We start from the raw sequence: 23872 nt of genomic DNA on the forward strand, positions 1-23872 counted from the left end.
TTTCTTCTAGAACCCAAGTCGTTATCTAACTTAAGAACTCTGAAACGATTATAATCGTAGGTATTTATATTATTATCGAGTGTTATCATTTAATACGGATATACCTAAACATACATAAATAACATGTAACATCCTGACACGATATCAGCGGGTCACTAAGATAGCAGCTGATCTGTGTTGTAGATTACGTATACTATAGACTGATTTCTATTGTACATGAGACATCAACAGTTGGGTAACCGACATACAACTCGGGCGGAATATCAGGCAATTTTGGCGCCAAGTCTGGCTTTTAAAGATTAGGGCCTGAGAACCCTAATTGTAGAACAGACACACCTCTGTGAATCACACTAAAAGTCAGTAAGAGAGTAATATCTGGGTTCAGAGAAACGATACTAATATTATGCGTGTGAAGGTACGGGATTATGAGAAGTGGCAATGGTACGTCAACCGCATTATCCTTCAATTTTAACCGCTTTGTTTAACGTTATATAGAATTGTCCAATAAATGTGGAGGATGGTGCTACCAAAGAGTTATTGATCATGGAAGAGGTCTAAGAAAATATAGTGCCCCCGATTTTGACAGCTGGCGATAGATGGCGCTACACGCCATTATGCGGTACTCTGGTATTCAAAAGTTGACGTATTACAATTCATAATTACCACAAAACATCGCCGTAAAGCGCCATCATTTCGGCTACCAAACTCAGTCTCAATAACTCTTTGGTACTATAACGTAGGTAAATATTGGGGCAGACGGTGTAGAAACAATAGTGGCGTTTGCGTCACAGGGGCCACCTGAATACACCCACACGGTCTGAAAAGTCTCGTAAGGTTTAGTCGATATTAACGGTATGTCTGTTGGGTGTCGATTGTTGTATTATGGCTCCTCTACACGATGCGCCAACGAAGGCCACTCCAAGGGACGCAGCCATGCGGTAGAATGAGATAGCAATATCACTTGCTCCCTCTAACGCATAAATGCGTCCCTTGGAATGGCCGGCGTTGGCCCATCGTGTAGAGGGGCCATTAGACTTTACACGTCTTCCAAGATCGATAACTATTTGGTACTACTGATAGCTTAAGTAAACAGAGGGCAGACGGTGTAGAAACAATAGGGAATATTACGCAAAACTCTGCGTAGAGGGCGTCACTAGGCCAATCACATGGCCTACCGTGAAACACGACAATCGAAAGTTCGGTTTCTACCTCTCTATCACTCTTGCCTATTCGATCGATAGAGGCAGATAAATAAATTTCGATTTTCGCGGGAGGCCACCTGTAAAGAAACCGCCTTGATGCATCGATGTCATAGTGAACACTTGTCAAAAAACTGTTTAGGTCCTAGTATATATGTTTAAGTTACTCTATGGTTTACTAAACAAATTAGTGCTGCACTCTGGCGGCAGAACATTGCAGTATTGTGGCGTTTACGTCACACAGCCCACCTGAGTACACTCATGAGCCTGAATAGGCTCGTATAGGTTTACCCCCTTATTCATAAACGTTTACTAAAGTTAACAAGCCGATAATAATAGTTTGTCCCTTTCCATCATACCAATACGTCGGAAAGGGACAAACGATTATTATCGGCTTGTCAACTTTAGGAAACGTTTATGAATAAGGGGGTTAGTCGTTATAAGCGGTATGTCTGTTAGGTCAGGCGTGGCTCACTCCGCGATTTCGTCGCTTTGCTACAGGTAGCTAAAAGTACATCCGTTCGATCCCAATTTTGGGGAAAGCCATAAGCCGCGCGTAGCGCTGTCGCCACCTAGCGGCCATATCTGTGCTGATCGTGACAGACGCGTTTTGTTAGAGAGTGAGTCTTCTGTACCTAGTACTATTATTTATTCTGTGGTAGGGTGCCGATTGTTTATAACCTTTGTATTCAAAGGTCCTATTGGAGGAAATCCTCAATTTATCGATATCTCTTTGTAAAAGACTAGATTGATTTAATTGAATGAAAACTATTTTCTGTGTTATCAGGAGAAAACGAGGAATTTTTTAAAAATAATACGAATAAATCCAATCAAATATAATTGACATGAGTGTAGTTGTTTTAAAATAATGGTGTATGAATCACGTCAATTACATCAAAAGTGATGTTTTAGACACATAACGTATTGAAATATCAAGTCTAAGTAACATCTAAGCTGAGGCAGGCGTGGCTCACTCCGCGATTTCGTCGCTTTGCTACAGGTAGCTAAAAGTACATCCGTTCGACCCCAATTTTGGGGTTTGCCATAAAGCGCGCGTGGCGCTGTCGCCACCTAACGGCCATATCTGTGCTGATCGTGACAGACGCGTTTTGTTAGAGAGTGAGTCTTCTGTACCTAGTACTATTATTTATTCTGTGGCTGAGGGCAACAATAGTTTGTTGACATAAAACGATTGCTAATGCCTCGCTAAGTACCTAATCGTCTGGTTTTAGAAGGCTGCAAACATTTTGGGTAAATAAATTTTGACAATAAATGCACGTCACCATGACGTAAGTTTAAACGAAAACAATCATTATCACGGGTGTTACAATATCTTAATTGCCAACAAAAGTATCGATACCAAAATATCTTAATAAAGTTACAATAGGTATAATCAGAGAAATACCTATAATTACGTACACGCGTAGAAATTATTGAAAACTGATAAATTATGTTACATTTCGAATGAGGAAAAAATTACAGTCTGACAGGTTTTGTTTTAAATAAAATAAATAAATATTATAGGGCATTTTTTTTTACACAAATTGACTAAGCCCCACGGTAAGCTCAAGAAGGCTTGTGTTGTGGGTACTCAGACAACGATATATATAATATATAAATATGTACTTAAATACATAGAAAACAACCATGACTCAGGAACAAATATCTGTATCATCATACAAATAAATCCCATGCAATCAGTAGGTCAGTCATCAGGGTAGTAAGCGTCGAAATGTATGGACTATGTAGGAGTAGTTAAGCACTATTGTCTCAGGTGACGCCGCTTGTACCTTGGATCGTGCAGCTGATAATGCCATAAGATTAACTCTTGGCTACCCCCAAAAAACCGGGCAAGTGCGAGTCGGACTCGCACACGAAGGGTTCCGTACCATAATGCAAAAAAAAAAACAAAAAAAAAGCAAACAAAAACGGTCACCCATCCAAGTACTGACCACTCCCGACGTTGCTTAACTTTGGTCAAAAATCACGTTTGTTGTATGGGAGCCCCATTTAAATCTTTATTTTATTCTGTTTTTAGTATTTGTTGTTATAGCGGCAACAGAAATACATCATCTGTGAAAATTTCAACTGTCTAGCTATCACGGTTCGTGAGATACAGCCTGGTGACAGACGGACGGACGGACGGATGGACGGACGGACGGACGGACAGCGAAGTCTTAGTAATAGGGTCCCGTTTTACCCTTTGGGTACGGAATCCTAAAAAGAGGGGGGAAGGTGGCTCTAGTGACCCAGGTCGCGTTCGGTTTCTACCTACCTACTTACGTCTTCATTAGCATTTAATCATCATTACCTAGATATTTTTTAATTGCTAATCCAATACGCATTTGTGGCTTCAAACTGACTGCAAACTTCTTGAACAAGTGACCTTGCCTGTAAGTTCGTTTAATCATATCATTATTTTCGCGACAGATATGGAAACACAGTACAATTGTGTAACCCTGTACTTTCCATCTCTGTCACGAAAATAATGACAGGATTAAACGAATTTACAGGCAAAGTCACAACTTCATGATGTTTGCCGGCATCTGTACAAACAGAACTCTTAACTGTCCACCTGTGGACCTTATGCCTTTTGTAATAAGGTTTACCTATGGACAGTTAACAGTGTATGCGATGGTACGAGAGTTCTTGCCCTACGACGGTCTTCCCAACCAAACATTGTACAGTCGCCATCAGATATATCGGAGCGGCCAAGGTGTTCACAATATCTGAACACGCACTCCAACGCCTTGACAATAGAGGCGTGTTCAGATATTTGTGAGCGCCTTGACGATGATTGATATATCTGATGGCGACTGTACATGCCGGTCTTCCCCACATTAATCTTATTAACATTACAAAACAAGTACCTGGCCATCACAACTTTTGTCCTGTTTCCCGCACATCACCTCTCCATTCCTCTTCCCGACCTGCCTCAAAACCAGAACCACGTTACACACTACACACAACACTACACTTACACACTAAGGTATACCTCACTGAGCATCGGTACCATGAATTTCCCGTTGTACCACATTATTGACACTGCACATGATCACTCGTTGAATATTTTGGTGACACTGACTTGAGTTATCGTTATCGGTAATAGTGATTGCTGTATCACACGCGCTATCCGAAGGCCCGAAAGCGATCTATCATTGAGTGAAAAAAAAAACAATCTATAGGAGAAATTGTTTGAATTAAAAAGTTTCTAAAGTCAGACCGAGAAAAGTCTGCAGCGATTTTGATAGCCCACGCGGTGCAAGTATTATTTATACGTCATAATTTCATAGAAGTCTGACGTTTAAAATAACAGTTGCACTGAGTGGACTATCAAAATCGCTGTAGACTTTTCTTGGTCTAACTCTATCTCGAGACAAAATTAAAGAAAAATAATTACACTCTAACTAAAAAACTCTCGCAAAAATACTTTCAATTTTTTTAAAGGTTTTGTACTCGATAGCTTGACTTTTTAGGGCCATTAAAAAAGCGATTTACGGATCACTTACTCGGCTCAAACGTTCAAGCGGCGACGCGTGCGTCAACCTCATCTGCGCAAGCGACTGTGCGCTGCGCACTCACAGGCGCCTTACTCTGAGACTCACGCGCAATCGTAACGAAAACGTATCGACTTCTTTGGTAGCTAGATGTGTGGAAGCGGGACTTAGTGACGTTTATATTAGATTTTTATTGAAGTTTTGCTATGAATTAGGCGCAAGTATTGTAGGTCAGACGCGGTTAATGGCGAAGCAAACAACGCGTTGATGTTATTTGCGCTTTTATTTGGATTTTGAGATGTTTAGATTCGGTATTATCGAATGTGTGGTAATGTGTAGGCGTGGCACTTTTCAGTTTTATCGATTCATTAACAACTCTTATAGCAGGCAGGGTTATTCGCGGACTTTTTATTCAGTTGGTTAAGTTTCTAGATTTATACGATAACAACGAACCTTAGAGATTCTGTTATAAAACTGCTTTATTTACACATTCATATTAAAATATATAGGTAATTAAACATTTTATGCTTAACCTCGCTTATAAATAGTAAGTAATAAAAAGTAGACGTATTCAATCGTTTTACCATAAAATAGTAGCCGTTTGGTATTTAAATGTCTTATTATATGACATCAACATAATTTATTCTTTATGTATCAGTAATATTATTCAATGGTTTTATAAATAAATGTAATCTATTCATAATACCAAATAGGACGAAAACATGACGGGGCGAGTCGATATTTGAGTATAAATAGAGGTGGATGATCATTTCTTGTATATTATTATCGTGCGTTGCACGCGCGACTGTGCGCTGCGCACTCACAGGCGCCTTACTCTGAGACTCACGCGCAATCGTAACGAAAACGTATCGACTTCTTTGGTAGCTAGATGTGTGGAAGCGGGACTTAGTGACGTTTATATTAGATTTTTATTGAAGTTTTGCTATGAATTAGGCGCAAGTATTGTAGGTCAGACGCGGTTAATGGCGAAGCAAACAACGCGTTGATGTTATTTGCGCTTTTATTTGGATTTTGAGATGTTTAGATTCGGTATTATCGAATGTGTGGTAATGTGTAGGCGTGGCACTTTTCAGTTTTATCGATTCATTAACAACTCTTATAGCAGGCAGGGTTATTCGCGGACTTTTTATTCAGTTGGTTAAGTTTCTAGATTTATACGATAACAACGAACCTTAGAGATTCTGTTATAAAACTGCTTTATTTACACATTCATATTAAAATATATAGGTAATTAAACATTTTATGCTTAACCTCGCTTATAAATAGTAAGTAATAAAAAGTAGACGTATTCAATCGTTTTACCATAAAATAGTAGCCGTTTGGTATTTAAATGTCTTATTATATGACATCAACATAATTTATTCTTTATGTATCAGTAATATTATTCAATGGTTTTATAAATAAATGTAATCTATTCATAATACCAAATAGGACGAAAACATGACGGGGCGAGTCGATATTTGAGTATAAATAGAGGTGGATGATCATTTCTTGTATATTATTATCGTGCGTTGCACGCGCGTTGCATTATTGCTGCCATAATGATAAATAATTACTCCAAATACCTATTCGAAGCATTAAAGGTATTTAATATTAAAGGTATTTGGCAAACTGTAAGTACAACTATTGACTAAAGAGATAATTAAACAGAAATGGCTTCCATAGGGCTCTCAGAAGGGAATTAAATCTTAGTAAAAAATAACTATGTTTTTATGGGCAAATTAATTGGTATTCTATTTTCGAGTTTCTCCGGTGTTACACCTTAAATCTTCTGTACCTAATAGACGAAAGGGCCCTTTTTCCTTTTAGTTTTTCCAATAGGTACACTTTTCTATAAATAACATGAATAATTGATTAAGACCTTATTGATCGACACAATTTAAAAACAAACAAAAACAAGCTAATTAAGCCCTCCCATTCAACTTGAAGTCTTATATGCGTAAATATAAAGTCGATAACCCGTTATCAAAGTTCAAAACATTAATAAACAGTATCGGGACAGTTAACACTGATCCTGCCCTTACACAAATCGACCCCAGACGACTCTTAGATAAACTATTAATAACATGACACATACGAAAATATACCTTGCGGGTATAAATTTAAGGTTAATAATTGTAGTATGGGCCGATGCCCCCGGGGTGACATATACGCCCATTCCATTATATCTACAGATATAGTAGTGACGTAAGAAGCTCATTAGTTAGATACGTGACTAGCACGCAGTCCGTCCTCTTTTGAATTATATTGGGAATTTCATGTATCGATTAAAAATGAATTCTAATCTCTAAGACATTAAGTTGAAAATTAATTGTAAACGAAACCGTAAGTCAATTCAAATAGACACAAGTAACATGGCTAATTACTTCCTAATTCAGACATAACACGGTGGCATAAGGTCGAAACTGCAACGAATCGGATTGATTTAGTTTTAACGCCAAGTTATGTATTATAATTATTTAGTGTAAATAGTACCGTATGTTAGAACCGGCAAGGTCTAGTTTAAACCGAATCGAATTAATGTATTGATTAGAGGAATTTTGGGTGTGGAATAAAGAGAACTGCTATCAGTGCGTGATTACTAAAACAGGATTACGTTCCAATTAACACCTTTGCGATAACACCTTTGTATGGCGAAACTTTATCAAAAATATTAGTTCCAATACTGTTCCAAATTTTAGGTATCTACGTCAAACGGTCTCTGAGAAAAACGAGACCAAAGTGATCCCATAAGTGTTCCGTGAACAAAGTTATGCACGGAACACTAAAAACGCCACCGATATAGTGGTGTGTCATTTCACTGACTAAAAGCTAATAAATCAGACATTACATGTGATCATAATATTATATTGTATAATTAATATACAGTTATGATAGAAATGTTTTCAAAGGAAAGTAACAAACGATTAGTTAATCAAATAATAAACATGGTAATGTTGTGACAATTATTAATAGGACAGATATTCTACAAATAGGTAGGCAGTTATCATATGAGTATGATGCAACATGAATCATTAATTTTGTTGACATATTACTCACCGATATTTAAATTATAGTAAAACAAGATGCAAGAAAGCCAATTTAATTTTACGTTTCTGTGAAACTATCCTTACTACTTGTGGGTACTGTAGTAGGGTAACGCAGTATTTATGGCCTCATTATGTATGGCCTCAGTATGTCATTGGCGTGGCCCCAGAAGCGGGGTGCGTATCAATCAGGCAGAAGTAATTAGCAAGAACCTCAGCACTGCGTGTGTTATAACTGGATGTCGAACCATGTTAACAACCCTAGCTGCTAGCTAAAAAGTAGATGCAATGAATAATTATTGTCCATCGTATTTTCACGGAAACATACGAACGTGTCTTGCTATTTCGGTTAGTCTCGGCACAAAAATGACTGACATTGACTGAACTAGCACGATAAATACGAACGTTTCCGAGAAAATACGATGGAAGACAATTATGCACTACATCTGTATAGCGGTATGGCACTACATTGCGCTGTAGCGACAAACAATTGCGATAACTTGCGACTGCAACCATGGCGGCGCGTAGTCAAGTCATACCATACAGTAGGTAAGTCAGCAGTTCAGTGTTAACGATCACGCCCGGTTGCATACTAAAATTGAAGATGCGATCAACATTTGCGTGTCCTTACAGTAGACGTCTTGCTCACAAAAAAGCCGCTCGTAATGTTGTACTTGAGCCGTTACGCGTCAAGCGTGAAGGATGTAACATGTAATTCTTTAACTTTCAGCTTTGTGCTCCAGAAACTTCCTGCCTCGCACAGCTACTGTGGAATGAACTGTCGCCTACGGTATTTCCGGACCAGTAAGACCTTCAAACTTTCAAGTAAAGAGCATACTTCCATCTCAAAGGCCGGAGCCGGCCACGCACAGTCCATGCCTTACCACCTCTCTGGTGATGCGGGTACCCATCACGAGCGATGGTAATTCGTGGATTCGTCTGCTAGTTTGCCTCCTACATCATAAGAAGTATATATCTGTAGTACTGACCTGGTAGCCGCTCCACTGCTGCAGCAGGTGGTGGTGGCAGGCGGCGCAGGCGCGCACGGTGCCGAGCGCGTCCTTGGGCCGCGAGCGCGGCGGCCGCGGGTGCTGCTCGCCGAAGATCGGGAAGTATGGCTGCTTGTTCTGGAATTATAATATCAAATGTTATATAATATATTCTAGTTTCGAGTAAAAAATTAAGCATTCAATAATTTATTTGTTTGAAAACCCCTGACATTCTATACCATAAACACACGCTCGACGCTGAATTCGATCACCATACATTGGTTAAAAGGAATGTACGACGGTCGACGTCTGCGTCGATCGTGCACGCACAGAGCGTGCGTTCAGTGGCCCTCCAGCAATATGGATATAATCGTGGTTATCACTAGTTTTCAGCATGGGCTTGGCAACCTGACAATGAATTTAAAATCCCCTGACGCTAACACTTCAGCCACGAAGCGCACGCTATTAGTAAAAATATGGCGGTCAGCATCAATCGTGCAAGACCGAGGCGTGCGTTCCATGCCTCTCGGCTAAAACAAACTGCAAACTGAGTCTCGGCTAAAACAAACGCGGCCCACTTCTGAAGTCGAATGTAGATTAACGATCACGTAAATTAAAAATGCTCAATGAACGTAATAGACGGTGTGCGACGTTAAACAAATGAAAGCGTGGCCACTCAAATTCCTTGAAAGCTTATTCCACTACAAAAACGAACCGAGCGCTCCAATGAGACCGTACCCTTAGTGTCGAGGATTTGTTCTTCACATACGTACGGTCGCGAAATCACTAGTTTTTCGTGTCTGGGGCATTACTTTATGCTAATTTGAGGATACCGTATTGGCGGAGGCGTGTCGTACTATACAATGACGAATGTGTTAACATAATTGACAGATATCGCGCGAAATACTATAGGTACCTAACGGCGTTTTTCATGCATTAGTTATGTGTGCAAAATCGACAATGTTTCTTATACTAATAGCAACGCACAAAATTGTTGGTAGATCTTATCTCGTAGCAATAAGGCTCTTTAACAGTACCTGCATTTAAATTTTCATCGAATTAGTATGTATGTATGTACAAACCCTTTATTGTACAAAACACAAATTTATGGCATAGGATAGGCAGTATTAGTTACCGTCATTTACTTTTCTTACAAATAAGAGCAAATTTGCACAACTCAAAGAGTAATAACACAAATATGAACAGAAGCAAATAACATCCGGCTAGTGCTAAAAAAGTTACACGTGTCTTCATAGTTAGATTTTATCGTACATTTTTAATAACAGTTACAATCACGGGGTTACACTGATAACACTTAGGTTAAAAGTTACCGGTATCGTACCAAAGCTTTACTGACGCTAACTAAGTCGATCTAGATATCTTGTTAAATTAATTTGTCCAATTAGCCGGATTGATCAGAAAACCGTGACCTTTGGATAACGAGAAACGGCGCAGCGCTTGTCATCTTGCTACCGAGAGAAACATCACCATATATTATATTGTGATGTACAGTCACCTGCAATAATATGTTACTATTCGAAGGCCGTAAAAATATGTGACACGCTCTTATGGCTCTACAAATAAGATGGTGTCATATATTTTTGCGGCCTTCGTTGTGTAACATACTATTGCAGGTGACTGTACAGAGTTGTGTGAACTATGACTAGCAAGTTTAGAAATAATATAGTGCAGTATTTCCAAAGTTACGCAAAACTATAACAATGGAAAATCAAAACACCAAACTACACAAAACTGCAATGCAATGTAGTAGTAGTAGCAAAACACTTTATTGTACAAAAATCAAAACAAAACAGGAAAAATGACATTCGTCATTAATACAAAGGCAAATTTATACCTTTAAGCCTTAAATTTTAAGGGATCTCTTCCATTCTATTATTGTGCATTCCGTAAGTTTGTCTATCTAATTTCAATTCTCCCCTCATTTACTCGAAGATTAGCTGGAAGAGTACAATTACAGGGATAAGTTCGCCTTTGTACCGTTATTTCTGTAAATACATATTATATAAACCTGCGTTGTGTACAATAAAGTGATTACTACCACTAGTACTACTACCGCAATAAAAATAGATTCTCTATTTGATTGATATGTCGGCGGCCGATCGTAATATCAGGGATATCGTGAAATTCCTAGGCATATCGTGAAACGTGAAAATCTTTGACTCGTTCCCCGAGTCGACGGAGCCCCGCTACGCGAGGCTACTATTTCTGGGCAGTTTGCCCTCGGCCATCTGAAGCAACCTAACGAACCTATCTTACCTATATATTGGTTTAATGTGATTATCCTCAAAACAATACACAGGAACATTACGATCTGCCTGATCTTACGATCGGCCGCCGACAGATACACCATTTGATTAATTTGCCTACAGATTTGATTTTCTGGCTTTTTTTAGTGTCAGTGCACAATCCAGCATGTACACAACAAGTGACTGGGTATGCCATATCTATAAACGAGTAGTAGATTAATTATTATATCACTGAGTATACTCAAATCGATTTTCCTGCTTTATTTCTATAAGTATCCAATCCTTTATATCAGCAATATACATGACATTTGACCTGCAGGGCCCTGTTTGTCCGTCGCAAACACTAGGGTCGGAGGGCAGCCGATATCCATCCGATATGTCTGCGGGTCGTAAGGTTCACTCATGTGACTGATAGCCCGCCACATATGGACTGTATTATCGTTGACAGAAATAACTGATCATTCGTAGACTTTATTGCAACGGTATTAGGTCTATGGTCCGTTAATAGTGCTATTCTTAGTACGTATAAGTAGTTTTATTAAGGCATGTTCAGAGAAAGTGCCGTGAGTGCCGTCTTAAGACTAATTTAGACGACGCGAGAACTCGCATGCGAGTTTCATACCATTGCAGGTTTTGATCGGTCGGTTGAATTGGATGTAACCAACAGTCCGTAATGTAACTAAAATCGCATGCGAGTTCGCGCGCCGTCTAAATCAGCCCTTAGGCTGAGTTTCCTCCAGACACATGCGATGATTCGTATTAGCCAGGGATGTGTGAACCAATAGAATTACTACACGCTAAACGAGAATAGGGAAATGAAGAGAAAAGTAGGATATCGTCCGAAGTTGAATATAGTGAATAAAAAAATCTCACTAGATCTATCTTAAATCTATTAGACAATGAAAAGTTCTTAACAAACATATTCCTCACTATACGCATGCTCGCACATCTCTGGTGGAAACGTAGCCTTATAATTGTGAGTCTTACAAAGATAATCTTACAGGCACAAAAGTGAGACTTCCTTACTACTCATTCTATGGTATACGGTGATGACAAACAATTACTGATGATTTTCTAAAATGAACCTTATTACATAAGACGAGAGTTCACATTGAATCGTGATCAAGTCTAGTCGAACATTACTTCAAATTATGATCAAATTCATAAATACATCACGTAAGGTTGCGAAATTCGTGTTTGTGCGATAGCAAATATTGAGTGGTTAGAGTGTGAGATACTACTTGCCAAATAAGTAATAGTAAATAAAATAATTAGATACAATATGTTACCGGATATTTGCAGTATGAAATTTACGAGTAAATTTTTAGCGAAACGTCGCACAAATGAAATGAAATAAACATGTTTTCTTCTAGACATAATAAACACAGATATATCCTACTCGCTAATAGAGCTGTAACGCAGAATCTTCATGATGTTTGGCATGAAAGTATAAAATATAGCAAATTATGGCTTTATTTCTGTCTTAAATAGACTTAATGACAAAGGAGCGTTTAACTTATTGTCTTCTTCTTTCCCCTGCCCATATCCCACATTATGTGGGGTCGGCACAACATGTTTCTTTCTTCCAGTCTCCTCTGTCTTTCGTGTCCTCAGCACTCACTCCTTTCTTTCTCATATCCTCTTTCACACAATCCATCCATCGTTTTTTGGATCTACCATACCCTCTCCGTCCATCAACATTCATCCCTAACATTCTTTTGCCTATATGGCATTCATCCCTCCTCATTACATGCCCATGCCACATGCCACGCTAACCTACCTATGTTCTCCTCATTTTCTCCGTTACTGGGGCTATTTTCAAACTTCCTCTTATATACTCATTCTTAATCCGATCCTTTCTCGTCACTCCACACATCCATCTCAGCATTCTCATTTCCGCTGCATGCACTCTTCTTTCATCCGCTACTTTCGTCGCCCAGCATTCTGATCCATACATTACGTCTCTACGGTCTCACGATCGTTCTGTATATTTTCCCCTTAAGTTTAAGGGGCCTTAGTGGATCGCAAGTTGTTCCAGAGACCTGTCGCCATTTCATCCATCCCGCATTTATTATATTTTTCACGTCTCATGGGTCAATTGCCAACAGGTTGAATAAATGTCATAAAAACAACATTGTCTTGCCTTCCGCCTAAAATAAAACCCCATTATAGACCCAATAGTTCGCTGTTCCACCTCCTCAACCTCCTGAATAAGCATTTCCTATCCTGCACAAAAGTAGTATCCGGTTGTACGCTTATCACTATCAGTTGTAAACCTTAGTTGCGACTGGCTCTAACTGGTCACAGGAGATCGCGACTAGTTGAGCGTTTGTGGACTCTATTGCATCGAGATAAGGTGTATTTTGTGCATATAGTTTGATGTTTATACGCAAACACGATGCGTCACTACACTCATTAGGTCAGGAAATGAATGCTCAAAAAACGTTGTAGAGGGAAATGCTAGGAACACAATTTTTGACTCCGTAACTTTGTTTGGACTAGTTAGGAGGTGAACATATCAAAAGTCCCCGGCTGTAGCCCCGGTGCTGGGGGGTAGAGAGGGGTAAGAAGGTCGAATTTTTCGGTTTTTCATTGATATCTTGGAAACTTTGCGTCTTAGCAACATGACTACTAAGACAAACCGAAAGCTGATAAAATTAGGTACAAGTTTTATCCAGTCAAGTTTTTCGATATCGTGAATAGTTTTTTAAATAACCGCTCTTGAAAGTTTATTTAGGGATTTTAATTTTATCTTGATATCTACGTCAGTGAAGCTGTTAGGCCATGTTTGGTATCATTTTCGTATAAATCGAGGGTGCTGAATTCATTTATGGTATCACATTGACACTATTTCGAAGTAAAACCAAAATTAAAAAAAAAACATATTTTTTTAAATCCCTCTTCACGCTTAAACCGCTGAACCAATTTCATTGAAATTTGGTATAGAAATAGTTTCAGTCTCAAAACAGGACATAAGATAGTTTTTATAACAAAAACATCTTTTAAGGGTGTGAAAAGTGGGGTGGAAGTTTGTATGGGGAGTCAATAACCGCTGAACCGGTTTAGATGAAATTTAGGATGGTATACATCTGTGATTTAGATGAAAATGATACCAAACATGACTTCAAACCTTACCTTTAAGCAGTATTAACCTCAGGAATTCAGTTTTGTCGACGAAGTTGAATTCCCCCCATACTCCATTTCACAACTTTAAAGAATGATTATTGAGATAAAAAGTATCTTATGTCCTGTCTTGGGACTCGAAATATCTGTATACCAAATTTCAATTAAATCGGTTGAGCGGTTTAAGCGTGAAGAGGAATTTAAAAAAAAGGTATTTTTTTAAAGTTTATATGTTTTTTCTTAGGAATGGTGTCAATGTGATACCAAAAATGAATTCAGCACCCCCGATTTATACGAAAATGATACCAAACACGGCCTAAGAGCTTCATTAATGTAGATATCAAGATAAAATTTAAAGCCCTAAATAAACTTTCAAGAGCGGATATCTCAAAAACTATTCAAGATATCGAAAAACTTGACAGAATAAAACTTGTAACAAATTTTATCAGCTTTTGGTTTGTCTTAGTAGCCATGTCGCTAAGACGCAAAGTTTCCAAGATATAAGTGAAAAACCGAAAAATGAGACCTTCTTTCCCCCCTCTACCCCCCAGCACCGGGGCTACGACCGGGGACTTTTGATATGTTCACCTCCTACCTAGTCCAAACAAAGCTACGGAGTCAAAAATTGTGTTCCTAGCATTTCCCTCTATAACTTCTTATTGCTTGGCCTACATATGTAACTGCGTTTTTGTGAATTCTACTTTATTTAGGCGGAGGATGGTTTTATTTAAAAGGCAATTTTTTTTTTGTTGTGACTTCTTGTTGTGACTTTGTGATTGCCGACAGTACAGTTTTTATTATGAATACCTAAGCACACAGTTTATTCAGCTTGAGGAATTTGGAAATATAAAATGGAGTTTAGTATATTTGAACTTTTTGACTAAAAATGTATGTGGTTTGAGCTTAGACTTAGAGAATATAACCAACGGAGTGGTCATTAACAGGTGTTCCCCTCTGTCGAAAAAAGGCGGCCAATGGTCGACCATATGTCAAACACATGACATGGCTATGTTGACGTTACGTATACACTTGATGTGCCCCTCCCCCGCAAAAAACGGCAGACTATTTTGTACCGAAAATTATAGACAGCGTCTCCGTTGGTTATATCCTCTAAGAGCTTAGAGCATTTAGTAACTGGAGATGTCATCGTTGTCATTTTCTTTACGAAACAGTCTGCGGATTTTTGCGGTGGAGGGGGCGTCAAATGTATTGCTATTTCTAGATGATTGGTACGTAACGTACAAATAGCCATGTCAGTCCTTACAAAAGTTTGCACAATCGTGCAAATTTTTCGGCAGAGGGGTAAGCTCTTAAAGGCGACTCCAGTTATTAAATGCTCTAAGGGTCTAAGGGTGTGAGATTTCTAATGGAAAGCTGCCAGAGCTATTTAACGTTAACCGATTCGTATAAATGTGTATATGCAACATGTTTGAAGACATTGTTAATAAACTAGACTATGCAACGTGCTGTTAAGTGCAGCATCTTTGCAGAGTGACCTTATATCTTCGCTGTAAGATTTACAACATGCCAGCTATGTGGATAATACAGATCAGTAACACCGATTGAAGCATCATATAATCTGCCACGCGAATCGGTTATTAGCGATAGATCCGGGCGATTATACTAGTTTCTGTGACAGGCTAAGATAAAACACGTGAGGTCTAAATATAGTACGGATATATTGATAGTTGCACCATATATAGAAAATATTAACGACCACATACACAGGATTTGTGTGAAATAGGGAATATTACGCGAAACTCTGAGGCGCCACTACCAGTATCCGTCACAATGTGGGGGTCTACCGCGAAACAAGAAAATCGAAATTTCGTTATCTAACCTCTCTATCACTCTTGCATATTCGAGCGATAAAGAGGCAGATAACTAAATGTCGATTTTCGCGTTTCCCGATAGCCCCTTGTTAACAAAACGCCTTGATGCATCAATGTCATATTTTATTGTCTGTCAAAAAACAGTTTTAGGCACCATATGTATAAGTTACTCTATGATAGGAGCCAGGTTCTGACCTTGCGAAGTCCGGGTTGAAAGGCGCACGCCTGAACTGCTCACGTGAATATATTCAGGTCGCCTTCTCGTAACACATGAGGCCCTGGTACTTGCTCCTGGCTAAATTCAATTTTTAAACAGTTTTTTTCTCGATTTTAGCCGTGCAGTAGCCTATGTAGACTAACAAGTAACGCTAAGCGGTTTTCGTAGTCTATGGATGTTCCTATATTAAGGGTGTCACATGTGCGTTTCTGACTTATGAAGCAATTGTTCCGACAATACAACCTAAAATAAATAATTAATTTGAGCTATGGTTTTGTTTCGTCCTCTTGACCGCGGCTGTGATTGGTCAATTTCATTATAGTTGACTAAACTGTATCGTAATGAATATTATAGTTGAGTTGAGAGCCCATACATTAAAAGTACCCAAAGAAATTCAAGAATTAAAGTCGACGAGTATAAAACTAATTAAAAAGGTAATCTGGAGTTATCACGAGTGCATGTTGCAACATTGTCTTTAATTGAGAGAAATAATAGCGATTTATATTTACAGTGGAACCTGGATAATTGCAATCTCAAGGGACCGGCCATTTTTTGTCAATTAACCAGGTTTTTCATTTAAGCAGGTCGTGTCAATTAACGAGGTTCAAAAAAATCGTTGTGTCAATTATAGAGGTTTTCATTAATAGAGGTTGCGTTCTGACAAATTTCTTTTATAGAGGTGCAAATAACCATTGAAAGTATAGATTTACACGCTTACGTTCTGGGTTTCTAGTCTATAAAAAAGCTATATATAGCTTCTGTCAATACTTGCACTTTTACACTACATTAATTACTACTTTATTTTCTTTATTTTTTTATTTTCATTTGGGTTTAAAAATTCCATTGAATTAAAAGTAGAAGAAAGTTTTATTAGAATGTGAAAAGCATACTTTGTTTTTGATTTTAACAAAACTATTTCACCTACTATAGGCTGTGATAGATACCCAATAAATAAATTGAATTCTGGATGAAGATATAAATAAAATGATCGTTGCTATTAAAATATTGTTCCTGCTGTCTACAACTGCATTATTTCAATTACAGAGGTAATAATTAAGACTCGTTTCAATAATAGAGGTAAAAAAAAGAGCAATTATTACGGATTTTTTAACACAGTGTCAATTATAGAGGTCTTAGTTGCAATGTGATCAATTACAGAGGCAAAATTACGAAAACCACTAAAATCTAAATTGCAATTATAGAGGTTCCAAAATTTCAATTATAGAGGCCTTTTGGTCTCAAGGGACCGGGACCGGACTTTTGGTTGCAATTATTGAGGTTTTCCATTTATGCAGGTGCCAATTAACCAGGTTTCACTGTACTCGTAATATGAAACAACACAAGAGAGACGGTTAGTGCCATCTACTGAGTAGCGGCGGAACTACATAGAGTTTGAACGTCATGTGAGTTTCGTAACGCCGGACTCGACATTTTTTGAGTAACCTGTTGTGAAATATTGTTGGGGGAGTGTATGTAATTACTCGATCTCTGCGGCCATACTTTAGGGTGGTATTTTATCTGTCCAATATCTTGGTCCAATATCATTGAGTCACACTCTCTCATTAACCAAAATGTGAGACAAAATACCACCCTTAGTAATAAATCTGTGTGACAGTTACTTACGTTTTTGTCCTTCGGCCCTTTAGTGTGTAGATTACAGAGCGTCCCGCGCTTGTATTCGTCGCCGCACACGTAGCACACCTCCGTCATGGAGTTCTTGTCCGGCATCGACAGATCGTCAGTTAGCAACTTACATATTTTAGTTGTCCGTACTCGGCTACAGCAAAGTGGACTTACGTTTTTGTCCTTCGGCTCCTTAGTGTGTAGGTTACAGAGCGTCCCGCGCTTGTATTCGTCGCCGCACACGTAGCACACCTCCGTCCTGGAGTTCTTGTCCGGCATCGACAGGTCGTCAGTTAGCAACTTACATATTTTAGTTGTCCGTACTCGGCTACAGCAAAGTGGACTTACGTTTTTGTCCTTCGGCTCCTTAGTGTGTAGGTTACAGAGCGTCCCGCGCTTGTATTCGTCGCCGCACACGTAGCACACCTCCGTCATGGAGTTCTTGTCCGGCATGGAAAGGTCTAGGATGTCGCGGTCGGAACTGGAGTTGGAGTTGCCGGAGTACACGGACACGGTTGATCTGGAACATGGTATGATAACGTAAGCAATCGAAGCATCGATATATCGGTAGAATGGAACACCCTAACAGGTTTTGTGACTAGAGACCGAATTCCGGTTCCCCTATCTTTGGCATATTTTTTTTTGTAATAATTCTATTGTGCATAATAACTTTAGGCATAATATACTGTTAGCATAAACTCACTTGGTACTGGATTGTTGCGCATACGTGCTCTACGCATAATTTTTATTGATCGAAGTGTCTTTTGGCATAATTTTAATGTCCGAATCCAGACCTGGTATCTGTTTAATTTCGCATAATTTTATTTGGAATAAATTATTTTAGCATAATTCGCCATTAAGCATAATGTACTACAAGCATAAAATCTTATGGCATAGAAATGTTTTGCATACTTGCGAGAATCATATATGTTGTAGGCCCAATATTTTTTGGCTGAAATTAATTCGCCGAATGTTTCGCAACTCGCAACTATTATTTCTCATAATTTCATTTCGCCGAATAATAACAGTTTGTTTTCATGGGGTCGCAGTTCTAACTTAACCTAACCCACTTTTCTGGCAACAGTTCGTTTTCTTGGGGGTCGCAGTTCTAACCTAACCTAACCCACTTTTCTGGCAACAGTTTGGTTTCGTGGGGTCGCAGTTCTAACCTAACCTAACCCACTTTTTTGGCAACATTTTATTTTCGTGGGGTCGCAGTTCTAACCTAACCTAACCCACTTTTCTAGCAACAGTTTGTTTTCGTGGGGTCGCAGTTCTAACGTAACCTAACCCACTTTTCTGGCAACAGTTTGTTTTCGTGGGGTCGCAGTTCTAACCTAACCTAACCCACTTTTCTGGCAACAGTTGGTTTTCGTGGGGTCGCAGTTCTAACCTAACCTTACCCACTTTTCTGGCAACAGTTTGTTTTCGTGGGGTCGCAGTTCTAACCTAACCTAACCCACTTTTCTGGCAACAGTTTGTTTTCGTGGGGTCGCAGTTCTAACCTAACCTAACCCACTTTTCTGGCAACAGTTTGTTTTCGTGGGGTCGCAGATCTAACTTAACCTAACCCACTTTTCTAGCAACAGTTTTTTTATTGGGCTCCGCATCTGCTCCGGCGCTACGGGCATAGCAGCCCCTTCGCCCTTGCGTAGCAAAGCGCAGGCGCTAATGCTATGTGCCATTCTGCTAAATGTAGCTTATGACAGATGCGTTTTAGATCATACAAGTTATACCAAATAGAAAGAATCGAAATACGTTTTCTGCGATGTAAATATTCGCCTAAATCCTATTATGCTAAACAGATTATGCAAATCACATTTCGGACATTTAAACAAACGCAAAATAAAATTATTCGTATTAAAAGTCGGCCAAAATAATAGTAGTCTATTTAAGATTCGGACTTGCAAACATTCGGCCTATTGCATATTATACAAACTGAAGTTTTCTGCAAATTTAACATTCGTCGAAATACATTTCTGCGAAATAGGTTATGCCAGATGCGTTTCGGGTCACGGAAGTTATGCCAAATAGACGGAACCCATGGCAATTATAATAACGGTCACATTTTATCAAATACTTTCCAAAAATTTAAATGCAGTACTGGTACAAATCGTTTAGCAAAAAAATAAAAATTAACTCCATTGCGGCGGTATGGCGGCCATTTGGAACCGTCCGAAGAGTATGGCATGGTGATGTCCATGAATGGCTGCTCGACGATAATCACCTGTGCAAAAATTAGCTTGGCACAAATGGTTGAATTGTTTTTTTTAAATTAATGTGTTCGCCTCAGTATGGCGGGCTGTAAGTCACACCGGAGAAGTATGGCATTACGCTACCGCCTACTTCTTTTTTATGGACTATCGGAAAATACGAGGATTTTTGTGGAACAAATCGTTCGACACTCGTATTTTATCCGACACGTTCGACTAACGCCCACGCGATTGGGCCGCCGGTACCAGCGTTATGACCATCATTTTTCTTTCCTTCATTACATGCTTAGACCCCTGACGAACCGCCATACTGGTACAAATGACCCGTAAAATGTGTCACTATCTCCCGGTCTATGATTTAAACTTTCACGATTATTAAACACTATCAAACTGCACAACGGGACTTAATCGCGTATTTAAGTTTTAAGATTTTTTTCCGACGTTTCGAGGACGGCGTTGTCCCCGTGGTCTCGGAGAAATCACAAAACCGATCCGTGGCGATGTGATCGGAGAGATCGGGTAAATCTTAAAACTTAAATACGCGATTAAGTCCCGTTGTGCAATTTGATAACGTCTTGGAATAACTCGCTATCGATGTTTATATGTCAAAAGACCGCAGTTCAAAGAGATACAATATTCGGAATTCGGGGGTTCCGTCTATTTGGCATAACTTCCGTGACCCGAAACGCATCTGGCATAACCTATTTCGCAGAAATGTATTTCGACGAATGTTAAATTTGCAGAAAACTTCAGTTTGTATAATATGCAATAGGCCGAATGTTTGCAAGTCCGAATCTTAAATAGACTACTATTATTTTGGCCGACTTTTAATACGAATAATTTTATTTTGCGTTTGTTTAAATGTCCGAAATGTGATTTGCATAATCTGTTTAGCATAATAGGATTTAGGCGAATATTTACATCGCAGAAAACGTATTTCGATTCTTTCTATTTGGTATAACTTGTATGATCTAAAACGCATCTGTCATAAGCTACATTTAGCAGAATGGCACATAGCATTAGCGCCTGCGCTTTGCTACGCAAGGGCGAAGGGGCTGCTATGCCCGTAGCGCCGGAGCAGATGCGGAGCCCAATAAAAAAACTGTTGCTAGAAAAGTGGGTTAGGTTAAGTTAGATCTGCGACCCCACGAAAACAAACTGTTGCCAGAAAAGTGGGTTAGGTTAGGTTAGAACTGCGACCATACCGCGACATACTGCGACAATTGGCATACTTATAGTAGGGGGAAAAAGTGCTGCCATACTTGAAAAACTTATTTAATCGACACGTTTCAAAAATACGACTATGTATACGTAAAATAATTTTTTACAGCATGGCATCATCATATTCTGTTTGTTTGGATACAATTATACCTAAAAAAAATATTTCAGATTATAACTACGGGGCGGACGACTGTGAGACTTAAGCCAAGACTTAAAACAAAAAAACAATTTTTTGACGATTTGTACCAGTATGGCATTTGGATTTTTGGAAATTATATGATGCAATGTGACCATTATTATATTTGCCATACTTCTAATAGGGGGAAAAAGGGTAGAAAATATTGAAATAAAAAAAAAAAATTGTACACATTTGCCACCTCCTACAGGTATGGCATTATGAGATTTCCATTTATGATCACACAGAAAGTCTTGAAAAAAAATTACAAGATGGTACAAATCGTTTAGCAATAAAAAAAAGTTAACTCCTTTGCGGCGGTATGGCGGCCATTTGGAACCATCCGAAAAGTATGGCATGGTGATGTCCATGAATGGCTGCTCGACGATGATCACCTGTGCAAAAATTAGCTTGGCACAAATGATTGAATTGTTTTTTTTTAATTAATGTGTTCGCCTCAGTATGGCGGGCTGTAAGTCACACCGGAGAAGTATGGCATTACGCTACCGTCTACTTCTTTTTTATGGACTATCGAATAATACGAGGATTTTTGTGGAACAAATTGTTCGACACTCGTATTTTATCCGACACGTTCGACTAACGCCCACGCGATTGGGCCGCCAGTACCAGCGCTATGACCATCATTTTTATTTCGTTCATTACGTACTTAGACCCCTGACGAACCGCCATACTGGTACAAATGACCCAGTAAAATGTGTCACTATCTCCCGGTCTATCAGTGTTATTCCAAGACTCTATCATATGTCTACTGAACCCTGAGGTGGTGGTCGCGTACAGCAAAACTATAAAGGTAGGCCGTACATCTACTTCTCTTTTTCTTGTCGTCACACTTGCAAAGCGATCGTGGTCCTTACAGCGGGGGTGATGACAATCCGACCGCATCCCTCCCCTACTAAATCTCTTAATATATTCGCTTTTTAGAAATTCTATTATCCAAGTGATTAGAAAAAGCAGTGCCTTCTGAAACCTTTTTTTCATCGAGATCGAGATTTATTTTCTGTGGTTTAATAACCACATTATTAGAGTAACGCGTATACATTTTGTTCAGCTTAAGTGTGATGGACCATTAAACAATTGGGTACTTTCCTCTACTTAAAATAAATTATTTCACACTGTGCACGAAATAACACACCAAATAATTATTAGATAAGCATAGATAGCAGTTCTTTTTAACCACAATTTCTATTTAATAAATCGGATTGAAATATTAAAAGTAGCTGAGTTCACCGTGACGTCACTACACACGTTTTCATATAAATTCCATATTAGCAAATCGTTTTGACAGTTCTAAAAAAGAAGCTGATTTGACTAGTAGGAAAGTAGCTAATTGAACTCAAACTACTCCTAACGTGCGCGGCGCGTCATCGTGAACTTCGTGAATGCACGAAGGTTGATATTAGGCCGTAGCCGCGCGCGTCAGTTGATGTCTTTGGTGGACAAAGCGTTAACCTGCAGTTCAAGGATAAGGTCGGTGCATTATCGATCTGAGAAAGCAGAATGTTTGCAGGGAATATTACGCGAAACTGTGCGTAGGAGGCGCCACTACCACTATCCGTCACAATCTGGGGGTCTACGGCGAAACAAGAAAATCGAAATTTCGTTATCTAACCTCTCTATTAATTACTCTTGCATATTCGAGCGATAAAGAGGCAGATAACTAAATGTCGATTTTCGCGTTTCCCGGCAGGCTTTTGTTAAGAAACCGCCTTGCAGCCTCAAAGTCATATTTTATTGTCTGTGAAAACTTGTCAAAAAACAGTTTATGGCACAGTATGTAAAAGTTACTCTATGGTTTACTAGAGGAGTGCTGCACTCTGGCGGCAGAACATTGCAGTAATTGCCCCTCTTTTTTAGGGTTCCGTACCCAAAGGGTAAAACGGGACCCTATTACTAAGACTTCGCTGTCCGTCCGTCCGTCTGTCCGTCTGTCTGTCACCAGGCTGTATCTCACGAACCGTGATAGCTAGACAGTTGAAATTTTCACAAATGATGTATTTCTGTTGCCGCTATAACAACAAATACTAAAAACAGAATAAAATAAAGATTTAAGTGGGGCTCCCATACTGGAAACTTGATTTTTGACCAAAGTTAAGCAACGTCGGGCGTGGTCAGTACTTGGATGGGTGACCGTTTTCTTTTTGCATTTTTTTCCGTTTTTTTTTTTGCTTTATGGTACGGAACCCTTCGTGCGTGAGTCCGACTCGCACTTGCCCGGTTTTTTTTGTTTTACTTGGACTTTTTAAGCCGAGCCCCGTTTGGGCTCTTATGCTTAATACATGGTGTGTCTGATCATGGGGCTTTAAATCCAGGGCTTCATTTTACTCGCTAAACTGAGCTACTTTTACAATGGGACCAACCCTCAAATCGGGGAAAAATTTTTGGCTTTTCCATAGAAAACATCGACATCTGATCAGCCAAAATGTATGAAGAAGTAAAAAAAATATTCGG

General features: G+C 39.1%; 1 protein-coding gene across 1 annotated transcript in view; it reads right to left on the reverse strand.

The window, feature by feature from the left end:
* The window catches only part of LOC134674227 (uncharacterized), a 100807-nt gene that overhangs the window by 44752 nt on the left and 32183 nt on the right, over positions 1 to 23872 (reverse strand). Inside the window, exons 5-6 of the mRNA XM_063532286.1 lie at positions 17795 to 18314; positions 8733 to 8870 (exon numbers count right to left, since the gene is read on the reverse strand). Of these exons, the coding sequence (XP_063388356.1) occupies positions 8733 to 8870; positions 17795 to 18314 (658 nt within the window). The remainder of the gene's footprint in view (positions 1 to 8732; positions 8871 to 17794; positions 18315 to 23872) is intronic.

This window comes from Cydia fagiglandana, chromosome 19 (assembly GCF_963556715.1).
Source record: "Cydia fagiglandana chromosome 19, ilCydFagi1.1, whole genome shotgun sequence".
NCBI classification, from domain to species: Eukaryota; Metazoa; Arthropoda; class Insecta; order Lepidoptera; family Tortricidae; genus Cydia; species Cydia fagiglandana.